This window comes from Centruroides sculpturatus, unplaced genomic scaffold (assembly GCF_000671375.1).
Source record: "Centruroides sculpturatus isolate CEXI.00-Female unplaced genomic scaffold, Cexi_2.0 scaffold500, whole genome shotgun sequence".
In the NCBI taxonomy this organism is placed as follows: Eukaryota; Metazoa; Arthropoda; class Arachnida; order Scorpiones; family Buthidae; genus Centruroides; species Centruroides sculpturatus.
The window spans coordinates 328,713-346,441 of NW_019384780.1; the positions used below are offsets into that span (position 1 = coordinate 328,713).

The 17,729-nt window shown below is 30.7% G+C and overlaps 2 protein-coding genes across 5 annotated transcripts in view; both read left to right on the forward strand.

Annotated features, from left to right (window-relative positions):
* The window catches only part of LOC111629167, a 66,024-nt gene extending 59,303 nt beyond the window's left edge, over positions 1-6,721 (forward strand). Inside the window, exons 11-12 of the mRNA XM_023373046.1 lie at positions 539-671; positions 4,938-6,721. Of these exons, the coding sequence (XP_023228814.1) occupies positions 539-671; positions 4,938-5,244 (440 nt within the window). The 3' untranslated portion in view covers positions 5,245-6,721. The remainder of the gene's footprint in view (positions 1-538; positions 672-4,937) is intronic.
* Positions 6,722-9,020: 2,299 nt separating this feature from the next.
* LOC111629159 (short-chain dehydrogenase/reductase family 9C member 7-like) overlaps positions 9,021-17,729 on the forward strand; it is a 57,413-nt gene continuing 48,704 nt past the window's right edge. The window contains exons 1-2 of one of the 4 annotated variants that reach the window (XM_023373030.1): positions 9,021-9,094; positions 13,153-13,284. In XM_023373030.1, the coding sequence (XP_023228798.1) occupies positions 13,161-13,284 (124 nt within the window). In that variant the 5' untranslated portion in view covers positions 9,021-9,094; positions 13,153-13,160. Of the gene's footprint in view, positions 9,095-9,734; positions 9,826-12,085; positions 12,374-13,046; positions 13,285-17,729 lie in introns of those variants that run through there. The other 3 variants (XM_023373032.1, XM_023373031.1, XM_023373033.1) reach the window with 3 other exon arrangements.

Sequence of the window (17,729 nt, forward strand, 5' to 3'; positions counted from 1 at the left end):
TAAAATATATGCTCTCCACCTCAAATTAGTACTGTCTTGCCCCTGTACATCATACTTTTCCTGATAACAACAGAGTCATGCCAGTCATCTATATAACTCCATTCTGGGGAAACGTTTTGAATTTAAATCATGCGACTTTAGATCACTTAAATTTATTCTCTTCATTCGAAATACTTTATTGCAAATTCTTTAATTACATGAGAAATTAGAGTTAATTTTCTGTGGATTTTTAAAAATATAAATGATTTTCGAATTTTCATAACATATGGCATAAATTTGAATAACTAGTTATTTAATTTTAACTTGAATAATTAATTATTGAAGTTGATTAAAGTTATTTCAATTTGGATCATAATAAATTTGCATTTCATCATTTGCTAAAAATAGTATTTCATTAATTCCACTTCAGTGATAAAGTTCAGAACTAAATTTTGTACAATGTATGTATTTAGTATCTTAATACATAAATAATTAAAAAATATGAATAGTTAACATTTACGTATGTTTCAAATTTTATAATAAATCAAAATTTATATAGGAGTTAGGATATTACCCGCAATGGTATCATATTGTATGAGTAAATCGGCAGCGTCGACTTTCTCTGATGGAATTCGTTTGGAAATGAGAAAATGGAATATTAAAGTTATAAATGTTCAGCCTTACTTCTACAGGTAAATTGAAAATCATTTTAATATGTACTTTCTATATTAATAGATATTTTTTTATTTTTTTTATTAAAACGTCAAAAATGTTATTTTATTAAAGTTATAATTTTAATATAGTATTAATATAAGTATAAAAAAGTTTTTCATTTGTTGACCAGCTTTAGCAAATAAAAAACTATTTTTTTAAATATTTCAATTAATGCAAAAATTAATTGAAATGTTTTTGGAATCATGAGGAATTACAAAATTCCTCAAAATAATTATCGAACTTTAACATTATCTAATCGTTAATGTTCCTAAAATATATTTTCTTATACAAATTGTTTCTATTTTTATATTTACGTATTTTGAAGGAATTGCACTAATGTGTCAGCCTATATTGCATTAACCTTACGCAAAGCGATGTTTTGAAATTTTATCGTGATTCGCTGTGACTAATGGAAAAGATAATAATAAGTAATAGTCTAAAAAAAATAAGGGAAATGTTTATAAATCGCAATTAAGAAGTTCAGCAACGAATTGAGTAACTTTCCTGGCCAAACTTTAAAATTGTGTGTAGCGCCATCTGTTATGAGATTTTATTTTAAAAATTTTTATATTATTAATAATTACATAATGGCACAAAGCTTAATTTTCAGGGTAGAGATGAGTTTTATAAAAACGAGTAAAATTTTTGTTATCTATCTTTCCATCCCCTTGGTCTTTAACCACCAGGATTTAATAGTATTAATTTCCTAATACTGTACACAAATCGTCCTGCAAAATTTCAAACATTTTCGACAAAAGACACGGGAGTTATTAAACTTTTAATTCGGTGAACAAAATCGCGCTCTCCCCCCACACACAAATACAGGTATACCTCGCCTTACGTCGGTAATTGGTTCCAGGAAAACGACGTAAGTCGAATTTACCTGTCTCCGAATCTACTTATCACTAGGAAAGCATTTTAAATAATATATGGTTAATAAAAATCTATTTTAAGCTTACAAACAAATAAATTTTAGTTTTTAATATAGTACAAAAAAAATAATTTAAATTTACGAATGCGTGTACTGTAAATACAGTACATACTTGTATATATTTTAATATGATTTTATGTGCTTTAAACGTTTATCTAGTGATATTACGACTTCAATATTTGTGGCGGACAGACGTAAAGTCGAATAAAATGACTTAAACTTGATTTTTATTTTTCCATATACTTTTTTAACAAGCGACGTATAATCGGGAACGACGTAACTCGAAACGACGTAAGTCGAGGTATGCCTGTACTGTATATATGCAAACCCACACCCACACACACACACACATATATACAGAAAAAATCCCAAACTTTTTCATTTTTTGACGTTTCAATGTCCGCTGAGTTCAAAAATTTTTAAATCTTGGGGGTATTTTTTCATCTATTGCCATACTTTCCTTCTACTATATAAAACTGCTGAAAAAGTAAAAGTCTTGCATATATTCTCTTATAAAAAGTAAAAGATACGGATTGTTAATTGTAAAAACTGCTCAAACGATAAAAACGATAATTTTTTGCGACGGGGTGAATTACGGGGTGATTCAGGACCTCTGCGGCATTTTAGATTTAGTAGAGAAAAATGTTTCATATGTAGCAACCCATTTTTCCTGACACGTCGTTTAGGAGTTACGGAACCCCTGTCGGAAGCCATCATGCACAGTGAATGTGACGATAGTCCGATATAACATCTTTAGGTTTCTTTCTTTGGGGACATGTGAAGTGTCACGTACTGTACACTACCTCGGTTGACACCAGAGAGGAATTGATTGTTCAAATATTCTATATGCTACTTTTGACCAAACTCGAAAGAGACCTCACTTCCGATAATCACAGTTACGACGATCTTATGAATTGTACGAATTCGTTAATTTTCTACGAACGTTAATCTCATAGGAAACTTTGTAGAAAATCGAATTTGTTAAGAGAAGAAACTAAAAATGTAAAGAGAAGAATTTAAAAGGATTATAACGTAAAAAGAAACTGTTCGGTTCTGTAAAGAAACTGTTTTAGAAAAGGAATAAAATATTAAATTTTTATCGCAATCTGCTGGAGATCGTGTGCATAAACCAAAGAAGTTATAGTCAGTCTTAAAGGGAATGCACTTATTAAAATAATTATAAGAAGCAGTTTTCAACACTAAGCTATCCCGATACACTTTCTATGAGAACTTTATTTATTAATGAGTTTAACACAACAAAGTTTCCCCAGAAATTATATAAGGATGCCACAGTGCTGTGAATTATACTACAGTTATGTTTTCTCCAAGTTAAGTCAATGGGAAAACTTTGTTTTTTAAGCTCACCTTCCTGCTTAACTATTCAGGACTTGTCATACACAATAATAATGCTTTTAAATTGTTAAAGATATTATCAATAGAATAAAACCTTAAAAAAATAGAAATAAGAAACAAATTAAATAAACGAAATGAAATTTACGTATATAAATATAAAAATTGTATAGAACGAGCAAATAAGTTTTTGAATGATAACAACTTAAAATTAATTAAAGCTGATATAATAAGTAATACTAAAGTTTTTTTGCTCTTTCCAACCTGTGGGTACTAAGTGGGCCTGTTATAGCAAGCCCATAATGGGACAGCTGGGTGGTGAGGAACAGACCATTTCCCGAAAAAACCTGGGGATTTCTTCAGGATTTGATCCCAGGTCACCAAGAGCAGTAGGCTACCACCTTGACTGCTCGGCCATCCAGCCTCGATAAACGACATTAAAAATTACATTTTTATATCCGTTATTCACATTTATTTCTCGGATTTCCTGAAAATTATGTGCCTGTGCACGCCAGAGCTGCTCAACGTAAAAACAATATACGCCGATTGATATATTTACATTGAAAAATTATCAAACGAGCCAACTAAGTAAATAATTTACTTAGTTTTAACACATTGTAATGAATATAAATTTCAATCTGTAATTCGAAAATACCACCCTTTTGAAAGTGCCCCCTTACTGCCTCACCTCACGCGCTGACCCTGATCACCAATGTAAACTTTAATAATTCNTTTAACATTGAAAGGGGTATATTTTAAAATTAAAGAAGAATTTTATAAACAGATAGAGGAAATTCCAATTGGAGGCTGTATTGACTCAACATTGGCCGAGTATAATATATATTGATAATAAGATACAGTTAATAAATAAAATAGATAAGCAGATGCAATTTGAATTAGAACTGGCAAAAATCAAAGACTACCGTTTTTAGATATATTATTCGTATTTCGTTCGTATATCTAAGGTATATAGCCTAGCAATGTTTAAATGACTAATTTGCCCACTAAAGTAATACCATACTACATTTGTGTGATTTATTACACGGGTGTTTTATTTATTATTATTATTATTATTAGTTTTAATTATTATTAGTTTTATCGACATTTCGGTTACTACTTAGTAATAATAGTTTCAGCTTTATTTAAATTTTCGTTAAGTAAAACTAAAACAAACACTAAATTAATTTTCGTTCTCTTTCTATTTATCAATATTTTAGTCATTATTACTTATTCTGACTTCACTATACTTTTACCCATGAAAAGATAAACCAGGCGCATTATTTAATATGACTGTAAAAATACTGTAAACAATACTGCTACATTATATATGTTACATATTTTTATAAAACGTTTATAAAAATATTTATTAAAAACAATTTAAAACAACAGTCATGTAGTGCTGACAAGAATGTTTTAATCGACGATCCACATTGTTTAACGGTTCATCCTGTCCATTTACTCATTTCATAACAATTGTCTTCAACACTATTTATCAGATATGCATAAATAGATTCATGATTTTAGTGTAAATAATTATTATATTGCTTCCAAAGATTAAATAAAGCCGTTATTCGTTTACTGGAAAACCATTTATAATGTTAAAAGTTCACATTTTAATGATTTCGCAATAAGTATGTTTACTTCTTTTAGGAATTCGGGATCAAACTAACCCAAACTTTTTATTTCTTATGGATAACTAGAAAGGGGATTCAAATCTTAGTTTTCATCCGCTTTGCCTTATTCGTTGTTAATCGGGTATCTTTTGATACAACAAATTTAAGCCGACAATCTAATTAATAAAGAGATGATAAAAACATCTAATTCTAATTTAAAATTAGTCGGAATAATCATTAAATTCCTAATTTATATTAAGTTAAACATATATTTTAGTGTGAATAAATAGCTAAATATCTTTTAAAAATAAAATAATCTTAAAGTATCTTTCTTTTTGTAATATTTACAGCACTCAAATAACTTCTAAGGACAAAATTATATCCTATTTTGATCAATCATGGAAGAATGCCAACCCGAAAAATACTTCAGCTCTCGGAGAAGAATACTTTCAAAAGTTTGTCGTAAAAAGTAATACTATGGTTAATTTTTTAAATTGTGATCGAGTCGAAGATGTGATTTGGTGTTTAGAAGATGCAGTCACTTCACCAGCTCCAAAATTATACTATCGACCGGGTAATCTTATTAGTAAGATCTTTATAGAGTTCCCGAATATACTTCCCGCTTCGGTAAAAGATTTATTGGAAAGTACAATATAAAAGTCCATCTTTAACTATCTCTTTTTCATTTCTTAATTAAACCACAAAATCTGTGTGTTTTGCCTTTGAAAATTAATGTTTAAAATGACAGACAAAATATTTTAAAACCATAAAATTAAAAATTAAAAGTATAGAAAATCCTCGTTAGTTCGAAATTCAACGGACGAAATAATCGCGACTTCGAATTATCCGATATTTACATATATACCTTGTAGACTATGCCTGATGATTTATTAATCAAACGGATTACGGATAAGTAAAAAGAACGATATTTTCGTTCATTAATAATTAATAATAATAATATAAGTTTGAATGTAAATAGCACGTCCGATAAGAACCGCACAGGTTGCCGGATAGGTTTTATAAAAAAGTAAAGCAGATTCTTCGAAATGTAGTCCAAATTATTTTAAAGTGGCCAAAAAAGCAGCAAGTCGCTCAAATATAGTAGCGTAGAGCCCTACAAATATCTCAATCTGCTACTTGTAGCCCAATCTTGTAATCCCAAAAACCGGCTTGTATTTTGTGAGATTAGAGAAAAAATGGGATCGTCTATGTGTAAGGTGACACCCGAAAATGTGTTACTGTAAAAGTAAATCCATATTGACCAGATTAGAGTTGTTCTTGGTGTATGTTCTATTATAGTACCGAGGCACTTCGATCTAAATCAGGGGTCACCAAACTACGGTCCGCTGGCCAAATCCGGCCGGTGAGGTTAGCTCATCCGGTCCGTTGTCACACTGTGCCACAAATGAACTAAAATATAGTTATTTATATGTAAATTTCATAGATTGTAGATAAACTTACTATGTGGAAAAAATTAAAATAAATGTAAGTAAAAAGCAAAAATTAGTTCAATCTAATTTTTGTCTTTGACAGTAATTTTTAGTAAAATCAGTGAAATAAAAAATTCGGCGACTTTTTGCGACTTTGGATATTACAGAGTTTTTTGTGTAAGAGTGCCTGCAACAAAATTTCTAAGGTGATTACGAGCTTGCTGCAGCAATCGTGTTTGTGTATTGGTAAATAAATAATGTTGGTCATCTTCACTTTTTGTGTATTCAGTGTGCTGTATTAAACAAAATGGTTATACGGCCCGCGCTAATCATTCTGTCAGTTATTTGGTCCGTGTGAAAAAGTTTGGTGACCCATGATCTAAACGAACGAGTTAACATAGGCATATGACAGTTCGGACAGAATTTTCACTTCGAATTTCGAGGTAGCCGTATTTCGAACTAACCGAATCCCTTAACGTGTAAATCTCTATATTCCAGGCTGGGACAAAAGTACACTTACGAATTAACGAGATTTAACTATTTCAGATCGGATTAACGAGGATTTTCTGTATTACTGTTGTGAGGATATAAAAGTTTGTACTTATTAATGTTACTTGTAAACATAATTTTCACCCGTTTTCATATAACTTGGAATTATGTAATTATTGAATTTGTATTTTTAATAAAATCGTTTGATTTTTTAATTACAGTTTCGTTTCTTCTACATGTACTTCAGTTCATTTACAAGTCCGACTGGATATGACACTGGAGATATGACAAACGATCCCCCTTCTATCTCCACGCTCCCTCCACCTTTAACCATCAAAATTTTATAGCATCAATCTCCATAATACAAAACTTCCCTGCAAAATTTCAGAAATTTTCGACAAAAAGCAACAAGAGTTATTAATCTTCAAAGTGAGTGAACAAAATCTTGCTCCCACACACAAACAACTAACATCTAGAATATGTCTTCCATCATGGCCTTTAACTATACGCTATAAATCTTTGACTTTTCAAACATCAAAAACTAATATTTGCAAAGAACATTGGATGAAAAGCTCGTATCCATTCATTTTCAATGTAGTTTCACGGCTGATGAAAATCGGTGATTAGCCAGAGGTGTTCTCTCCTTGTGAGCTTAAAGTCGGTGAAAGTTTTATGAGGTAATATTTTTATAATTAACTTTAATTTCACCATGAGTTAGTGCCAAAATTTTACACAGAAAGAAAAAATATACTTACGAAATATCTTGATACGGGTGAAGTAATGACACCAATAATAAATAACAATAGGCGGTAGCTGTATACCAGCAAATGGCGGTATTACAACTACCGCATTTGGTGAGTCCTGCAAAAGTGTACAGTAGAAATCAGTAGTGGATTGTTTTCATTTAAATAATAACGGAAGAATGCCAACCCGAAAAATACTTCAGCTCTCGGAGAAGAATATTTTCAAAAATATTTAAAAAAATGTAATGATGTAGCTGATTTATTCAGATGTAATCGACTCGAAGATGTGATTTGGTGTTTAGAAGACGCAGTCACTTCACCAGCTCCAAAATTATACTATCGACCGGGTAATCTTATTAGTAAGATCTTTATAGAGTTCCCGAATATACTTCCCGCTTCGGTAAAAGATTTATTGGAAAGTACAATATAAAAGTGCATCTTTAACTATCTCTTTTTCATTTCTTAATNGGATTGTTAGACATAACATTTTATAAAATTAATAGTTATTGCTTATTGGTAAAATAAAAGCCTTTTAAGATTGTCTCTATATAGGAAATATACTGTGCAAACCATTTATCGTTTTTTACAATTGAAGAGGACCTGTTATCTCTTCTTTTTGATAAATTTTGTAAAATGAAAAATTTCATTTTCATAATATTCACAGTGTTAATATAATCTTTGTAACTATTTGATAATGTCTTAGCGCAAGTTTTTATATCTTCTTGTTCAATGTCGTTATCACAAAATACGAGTATTTCGTAATTCTTCAAGACTTTGTTGTAAATATTATTTCTATTTGCAATATCAGCAATAATTAGGGGAGACCGGGGCAAGATCGGCATGTTAAGCTTTACTTAAATTTTGTGTAATAAATACTGCTGTAAACTGAAAAAAAAAGCTTTGCATATTGTCTATTGGAATGTTACCTTACTATAGAACTGGTTAAAATCAGTTTGGAAATAAAAATAATTAAAATAATTACAACTTTACAAGAAGAGAGAAATTGACGAAGTTGCCCCGGGTATAGGGGCAAGATCGGCAACTTCTCTCTTTTTGTAAAGTTGTAATTATTTTAATTATTTTTATTAAAGTTGCCCCTGGTATAGGGGCAACAGTAATGGGGCAAGATAGGCACGTATATAAAATTATGTTATTAACAATGTATAAGTTGGAATTCACTATTAAAACAAAGAAATACAAATCCAACACCCATTTAATATTATTACAACGAAATGCAAGTTCAAAGACATATATACATGAATAACAAATGCAAACATGTTTTCATTTATCATCTGTTTGATTTTTATCCTTTGCTTCTAATGTGGCTTTATGTTGCCGATCTTACCCCGCTAGTCATGATTTCGAAACATTAAGTACAACCCTGAGAACAGAATGCCAAGCCACGATCTGGCCACGTGAATAAGTTGAAGTTACATCCTTCTAACAGGAAAAGTAACTTTCGTTATCATGGAATTATAACAAAACCTGCCAATTCAATATAAATGGAAAAAAAATATTATATGGAATTGAACGAAAATGAAAATTTGCTTGATAATTCAACTACGCTTGTTGGAGAACAATAAAAACACTACACTCAACAAGCCACCAATAAAACTCAACTGCCTAACCTATAACCAAAGTCTCCTTTTAATTTGTTTTTAAAAAAAAGCGCTTGACAAACTTGCCCCGCATGCCGAAGTTACCCCGGTCTCCCCTACGTCACATATTACAGTACACTAATAATAAAAAAATTATCTTAAAGTGAAAGGAGTTTCATTATTTATATTTTCGTCGGATAAGGTTTGCTTTCCTTCTTGCGGTGTTTCTTTAAAATCGCGGTTTTCTGTAAGTAAGTTTGCCTCTTTTTCGATATTTTCAAATCTACCTCTTATTTCTATTATATATTGAGTTAGTGGTTTAAATTACATTAGATTGGATATCTTGTAATGACTTGCTGGTGTATATTCTTCATAATTTAGCAATCTATCCCACAAAACTGTTAACAAAGCAATTTCATATTCATTAAATTGCCAATTTTCTAGCTTCCAGATTATTTAATGTTTTTTTTTTTCGTTATGATTTAAACTAATTTCCATAAGCACATTTTTACTATTACCATAATTAATCTTAATGTGGAAACAATTCGCTTTTTCTACTTTTTGCCATTATTTTGTTCAGAGTGCGTTAAAATATTCCATCACCGAGTAGATCCTGAATTGTAAATCATAGATAAGCTTAAAATAAATAACATTTTTTCTAATGAATCTAGTAGACTTCGGATACTGTTGTGTTATCGTTACTTGCATCAATAAATTCTTCTAAGGCATTATAAGTTTGTTCAAACTATGTATTGTAAGTTTGTTCAAATGTGTGCTTTGGATGCATCTATTTGCTTCTCATCGAGTATTACATAATGGTTTTAGCGTAATATTTAAATGCTTTTGTATAATTTTCCATCTTTTTTTACTCGCAGAAATATGCAGTATAAACGTCACAATATTCCGAAAAAATTTTACAATATATACTACTGGAAGCAGCATCACAAATGATCAAATTAAAAGAATGTGATAAGCAAGGTACATAAACTGTATGAGGGTTCAAGCTAATTATTCTAGCGCGTTTTAATTGAGCAAACCTATATTTTAAGGTATAGATTAGTATTTCGTTCAGTAAGTACAATATTCAAAGGTTAAAACGTACAATTTATTCAATTCTTCTAAATATTTATTTCTTGTTGACTTGAACTTTCAACCCCTCTTCAGGACTAAATAATTTGTACGTATTCTTAAAGAAACAACTATAGATGGAGATTCAATTTCAAGTACAAGTGCATATCCAATATTTATGAGTTTATTCATTTCTTAATCCCAAGAGGATTGTTAGACATAACATTTTATAAAATTAATATTTTTTTCCTTTATAATCTGGTTTGTTTACATAATATACTGATTGATGTGATTACTGAAGAGGGTTGAGAGTTCAAGTCAACCAGAAATGCATACGTAGAAGAATTGAATAAATTGTACCTTTTAACCATGAATATTGTACTTGCTGTACGAAATACTATACTTTTAAATATAGAATTGTTTAGTTAAAACGCGTAAGAATATAGCAAACCTATAATTATTGTAGAATTTCGTCGGNGATTCATAAAAAGAAAAGAAACTTTGCTGATACGAGTGTTGAGTTGATTCAAACGAAAAACAAGAACAGTTGGATGTGCATATTGATGATGTATAAGTAATATTCCAGGTGGTAATTTCTTTTTTGGAGAGAGAAATTTCAATAAAATAGAAAATATTTTATGTCAACCAGAAATGCATACGTAGAAGAATTGAATAAATTGTACCTTTTAACCATGAATATTGTACTTGCTGTACGAAATACTATACTTTTAAATATAGAATTGTTTAGTTAAAACGCGTAAGAATATAGCAAACCTATAATTATTGTAGAATTTCGTCGGATGACAATTATGTTTAAAAATAATATTGAAGATATAGTCTTTTTTTTAAATCACCATTTATTCACTTTTAACGTTTCAGAATACAAACTTTTGACAACCTACCTTTCTTTGTACGTTATGTTGCAGTCAAAATTAAAACTTATAAAAACAGAAAAATATTCAATTAAAACTACAAACTTAAAAATTGGAACTGGCTTTTTCTTATTTTAAAATTTAATATTAATTCAATATTAGTAATATAACGTTTTTATTATATATTGTGTATGATTATGTTGTAAATTTAATTTAACGTAATCCCTAAAATTTATAAATTTTTAAAATTTTAAAATCATATATAATTAATACATGTTGTACGATATAATGCCAAACCATAAAATATCAATAAAATCAATAAATAATGTTGTGAGAAACTGGAGGAGATGGAAATTTTAATTAACCACAACAAAATATATCAAATTTGTTTAGAATAACGCTTAAATTTTACATATTCTATAAAAAAAAAATTTTCCAACATAGTAAAAAAAAAATGGAAGGATGTGATCGCATCTTTCCCCAGATTTACTTCCTTTCCAAAGGTGACACATTTTCGGAATGTATGTGTCACCAGGAACTTTCATCCGAAATTCATCCATTAGTCCAAAAACTTAAAATTGCCTTAAAAAAGACATCGAAAGCAAGGATGAGGAGCCCGAAAATAAAAGACCAACATCAAAAACTGACAGAGCGTTCGTCTATCCATATCCTTGTGCAAGTGTATTCCAGCCGAGCTCCAGCACCGATCCCGTCAACTACCGCCGTGACCGGACCATAGCTGTGTTTACCTACCGGACATTCGACCAAAAACTGCCCCATCCAGGAGTATTACCCAATCCAGCGGAAACCTCTTCACCCCTTCGTCAAGACGATTTGGCATCAATCAATCCACCAATCGAGGTATTTCGCATCGCGCGTAATAATGTAAGCTTCCTCTCTCGGCTAGGAACCCGTTAACTTCAATACTCAATTATGTTACGCTATATAGCTTTATTCAATTTAAGCCTGTATTTGAAAGCTATAACGGAACTCTGTTATGCTATGTATACGTGAAAATAATTTACAAAAAATAAGGGTATTTTTTTCCTTTATAATTAAGTTGTAATGTGCACTCCTTTAGGCAGCATTGTCTCTCAGGCCCTCTCCCTAGTGGCTACATATCTAGTCGCACAAAAATCGGAACAGCAGCCAACAAGGTTTCTGTATCTGCCTTATAGGATACAGTGGTCTCAGTCCTGACATAGGCATCATCGGTCTGGTGCCGGAAATACGTTTTTCACNGAATGTATGTGTCACCAGGAACTTTCATCCGAAATTCATCCATTAGTCCAAAAACTTAAAATTGCCTTAAAAAAGACATCGAAAGCAAGGATGAGGAGCCCGAAAATAAAAGACCAACATCAAAAACTGACAGAGCGTTCGTCTATCCATATCCTTGTGCAAGTGTATTCCAGCCGAGCTCCAGCACCGATCCCGTCAACTACCGCCGTGACCGGACCATAGCTGTGTTTACCTACCGGACATTCGACCAAAAACTGCCCCATCCAGGAGTATTACCCAATCCAGCGGAAACCTCTTCACCCCTTCGTCAAGACGATTTGGCATCAATCAATCCACCAATCGAGGTATTTCGCATCGCGCGTAATAATGTAAGCTTCCTCTCTCGGCTAGGAACCCGTTAACTTCAATACTCAATTATGTTACGCTATATAGCTTTATTCAATTTAAGCCTGTATTTGAAAGCTATAACGGAACTCTGTTATGCTATGTATACGTGAAAATAATTTACAAAAAATAAGGGTATTTTTTTCCTTTATAATTAAGTTGTAATGTGCACTCCTTTAGGCAGCATTGTCTCTCAGGCCGTCTCCCTAGTGGCTACATATCTAGTCGCACAAAAATCGGAACAGCAGCCAACAAGGTTTCTGTATCTGCCTTATAGGATACAGTGGTCTCAGTCCTGACATAGGCATCATCGGTCTGGTGCCGGAAATACGTTTTTCACATAGAAATGTGAAAAATTTACTAAATTCTTTTAGCAAGTTTTTCACATTTCTGCCTATTTATTTTAAGAAATTTTAAGAAATCTGCTTATTCATTTTAGTTCATTTTCTTTTTAAGAATTTCTCAAATTATAAGCTCTGATTTTTCAATCGTAACAGCAAGAATAACACTCATATCTATTACCACGTCACGGTTCAAAAGGTTAAAGGTTCTATTTATCGCCATGCGATAAAAATTGATATGCCTATATAAACTTATAAAACTTATTTAACTTAGACAAATAATCGGCTAAATTTAAAATAAATTTGTTTACAAGAGTATATTTTGAATAAATATTTAATGAGAATACTTAAAGCATCATTGAAATTAACATTAGTTGTAATTTTGCTTTCTATTCTAGATTAAAGGATGTTTTCGATACCAGAATACTTCTATCTATTTGTTCTGTCGGTGCTGTTATATTTTGGATATCTAATATACAAATCATACCAGCCACCTTTATCTTCCAAGAACAAAGCTGTATTCGTTACAGGTGAGTTTATGTAGGGTAATCAAAAAATCATCCTGTACAAAAGTATAATAGGTTGAACGGTAACTTTTTAATCATCTTGTTTTTTAATTATTCGTTTTTCCATATCTTTCATTTAATTAGAAACTTGACCTAAATAAAGTGTTTATTAGGTATAATAATACTAATAATAAAGGTAAACGTTGCAAAATTTTTTAAAACTATGGATTTTAATTTTCAAGAAAATAAAACGTAGTATATTTTAATGTAGCCTAAGTAATATTCCAGGTGGTAATTTCTTTTTTGGAGAGAGAAATTTCAATAAAATAGAAAATATTTTATATTTAATAATATGTTTGAATTTAATTAAATATCTGTGAAGTATAAAATTAATATTTATCACTTTAATCAAATACAAAAAATAAAAGAAAAAAATTTTAAAGAAACTTTTTATTCAGATAAATGCACTAAAAGCGAAAAAGAATTCAGCTTTCACACAATCTTGGTACTGTATTATATGACCAAAAATAAAAGCGTGAGATGCTCATGTTTGGAAATATTATTAAATTAGTTATACTTTCTGTCACTTTTTATGGGCTTCTAATGAGCGCCCACTTTTTTAATTTTTGGTCACATAATACCAAGAACACTGTAAAATCTGAATTTTTTTTTTCTTTTCAGTACATTTATTGAACAGAAAGAGTTTCTTTACATTTTAGTTTATATTTTTAATTATTTACTTATTATATACAGTATGGAACACTAAATTATAAAAATTATTTTTGGTTTAGCATTAATTGGAAAACAATAAAATATTTTATATAGACAGTAAGACTAAAAAGGGCAACGCCTTGCTGTGCCTTGCACTGGTAATTTATTAATCTACATCTAGCGCTATCTGTTATCAAATTTTATTTATAAATTTTAATTTTTCGCTAATGTTTTTTAATAGATTTTTTTGTAATTTAAAATTAGATATTTTTATTAATTATCAAATGAAGTCTTAATCTTTTATATTACTTTTTATATAAAAAAAAGTTTGGATACACTTCTATATTGGAGGCACGGCCAAATATTGTACTTTTGCTGGCGTCATATTTCTGTGTCAGATGTTCATAAATTACAGATTATAAAAATTGATTCGAATTGTTGAATTTTTAATAATTATGACAAATAATGAATAGCGTAGCTTATCGATTTATGAATTAATTCTTGATATAATAAATGTACAGGCATATTCACAGATTAATACGCGGGTGAGTCAAAAAGTGAATTGTAATTGGCAAGAACTTTTTCTCGATAAACGATATTTAGATGAAAACTGGTAGCAACATTGATAATCCTTCCGGCTACAAGGCGTAGCAAATTTGTCTATTTGGTTGCAGAGGTTAATCAGTTTTCAGTCAAGAAAGATATCGCGTCATTTCGATGTAGTGTCCAAATTGGAATTTCGTACAGAAACTTATCTCTTATGGGTAAAAACCCCACTGAAATTCAACATCAGTTGAGGGAAGTGTACGGTGAAAAAGTTTTTGCATGATAATGCCACACCTCATTCAGCAGGAATCACAAAGGTCCTACTGGAAAAATTCAAATGAACTGTATGAAACATCCGTCCTACAGTCCAGATCTTGCTCCTTGTGATTTCCACGTGCAACTTACTTTTTGACTCACCCACGTAATTCCAATAGTAAATAAATGAATGTTTGTTGTTGTTATCGAAAAGTTTTGAAAGTAATTTGCACATGAAGTATCGCTTTGTTTATATTTCTTTACGGTTTATATAATGTTTAAAGTAATAAGAAAATATGATATGACATCTAAATTTATAAAAACTTATTATAGTTTAAAATTTCGGCACTAAATAAATGATGGTTCAAGAGATATTGGATTCTTTCGTCTCTGAGAAAAACAAAAATGAAATGCATACATAATATATATTATATATGCACCTCTTTTATATATTTTCATATTTATATGTAATATGTATTATATATAAATATTTTTGTGTCCAGCCTCTCCAAGAACCACATGACCTAAAAAATAATGACAAACATAGTGCACATCATCTTTCTAGTTAACACCGTGATGGTGTGGTACATGTAACATAATCTTTTTTATCTGTGTAGTAGCCTTGGTTCAAAGCAGAGTTTAGATGGAATTACATTTTAAAAATATTTACGGAGTTTCATATTTGGCTTTGTATCGATTTGGAATATTTGGTTACAGTTGTTGCAATGGAAACACTGCCTATGTACCTTCGTAAAAATTATGCAATATTAATAAGGTTTCTGTTTAATTTCTTCGTGATTAAATTATACACACTTTTCTGTACTATAATTTTCCGCGGTGTTACATGTTCATTTCAAGCGCAAATATTTTACGTTTCCAATTTAAGTATTTATTACGGACGTCTATTGATATTAACAACGTATCATTTTTAATGTCTTTCAAGAATTCTAACTACAAAATTACGTTGAACCTCCTATAAAAACGTATTATGAAAAGAAAAACTGCTGATACGACTGTTGAGTTGATTCATAAAAAGAAAAGAAACTTTGCTGATACGAGTGTTGAGTTGATTCAAACGAAAAACAAGAACAGTTGGATGTGCATATTGATGATGTATATTATTATAATTCAGATTCAGAAGATACAGGCGATAAAAATAATGAACCACAACCATCAGCATCACATAACGATCCGGAATACAAGGTTCAACAGCATCGAAAATATTAAAAACTGTTGAAGTATCAGTCATGGAAAATGTGAGAAATTCATATAAGAACACAAGAAAAGAAACGAAAGCCATTCTGAAAAAAAAAAAGGAAAATTATCAGGAACAAAAATAGTTGATACAGAAGATAATCAGAGTAAGAACATCAAGTAAGTTTTTAAGAACTTAAACCAATGGAGAAATGGTTTCCAACCTATAATCTGTTATATCCATGACAAAAACCATATTCTGTTATATCCATATCTGTTAAATCCATGACAAAAACCTATAATCTGTTATATCCATGACAAAAACCATAATCTATTGACATCTGAGAATCAAATTCTAGAAAGTTGGGGGAAATATTTTAAAGAACTGCTCAACTCCGTTACTGTAGACACAGATAATAATGAAGAGAAAACTCTTACTACAGTGCAGAACCTCAAACAATCTCCCCACCCTTGCAGAAGTGAAACAAAGCGTAAGTAACTAAAAACAAAGAAAGATCTTGAAAGAGACAACATTCCAACTGAGCTTATCAAATAAGGAGGTGAAATACTATATGTTGCAATCTATCTGTTAATCCTACAGATTTAGAGAGAAGAAATCCCCAATCAGTAGTAAGAAGTTCAGATCCAATCCATTTACAAAAAAGAAAACAAGCCAGACTGCAATACTGAATTCAGTCTACAAGATAGTTTCCAATACGTTCTAGCAATTCCAAATTTAGCAATACAACGCGTTACAAAACGAGTTTATTAGAGGTACCCCCAAAAATTGAATTCCTTTGTCCTGAAAGTGCAATTCCAATACCGAGGAGTGCGACCTGAACACTTTAATCCACTAGCTAAAATAGTGGACATGTAATGTGATGGAACCATATGTTAGGTGAGGCATCCGGTGAAAGAGAACCCGTGCTATTTAACAGTGAACAAGTTACTTTAACAATAATATTGTTCCTTATGATTTACTGAAATTAGTGATCAGTATATGTATTACCAAATTTTATAATATAGGTCAATAAATAATTTTTTTAGGTAAAAAATGGATATAGGACAAAGGCAAAAATCTTTATCAATATTGTCATGAACACCTGTCTACGACAATATTGTTAGTAATTTATGAATATTACGACTTTATGAGATGTTTTGTAATAATGCTTCATTTAGGACGGTTGGCCGAGCGGTCAAGGTGGCAGCCTACGGCTGTAGGGGATTCGGAATCGGAATCGGAATCTAATCTTAGAATCTCTAAAGGAGACCCTCTTAGTGCCCGCTATCTATCCTCATTAGCCGTGGTTACTCTTGGCCATGCTCTCATAATGACCTTGTGAACAATAATGGAATATTTATTTATTTTTATAATATAATTAAAAGCTACGGCAAAATCGTAAACATCCATACTTAATTCCTTCATAAAGCCTCCCAGCACTCTACATAGATAATACATTGAATTTCAACACAGAAATGGAGATGTGATTGGGCTCTTCTAGTGGGAGAATGTTCCTATAGTGGTCTGCAACAGTACCGAATCTTTGCAAGAATTTTAGTGTATTAAAGAGATATAAAGTGATATATGGTGAATTTTTCTCTTTTGTGCCTCTAAAATATTGTTCTATGAATCTACTTTCAAGAGCATATGCGACAAGGATATTTTATGGATTCAAATTGAAAGATTACAACTGTAACTTAAATGTGAATTGAATGTTTAGGGGTTTCTTCTAAGCATCACTCAGACTTTTAGCATGATGCTA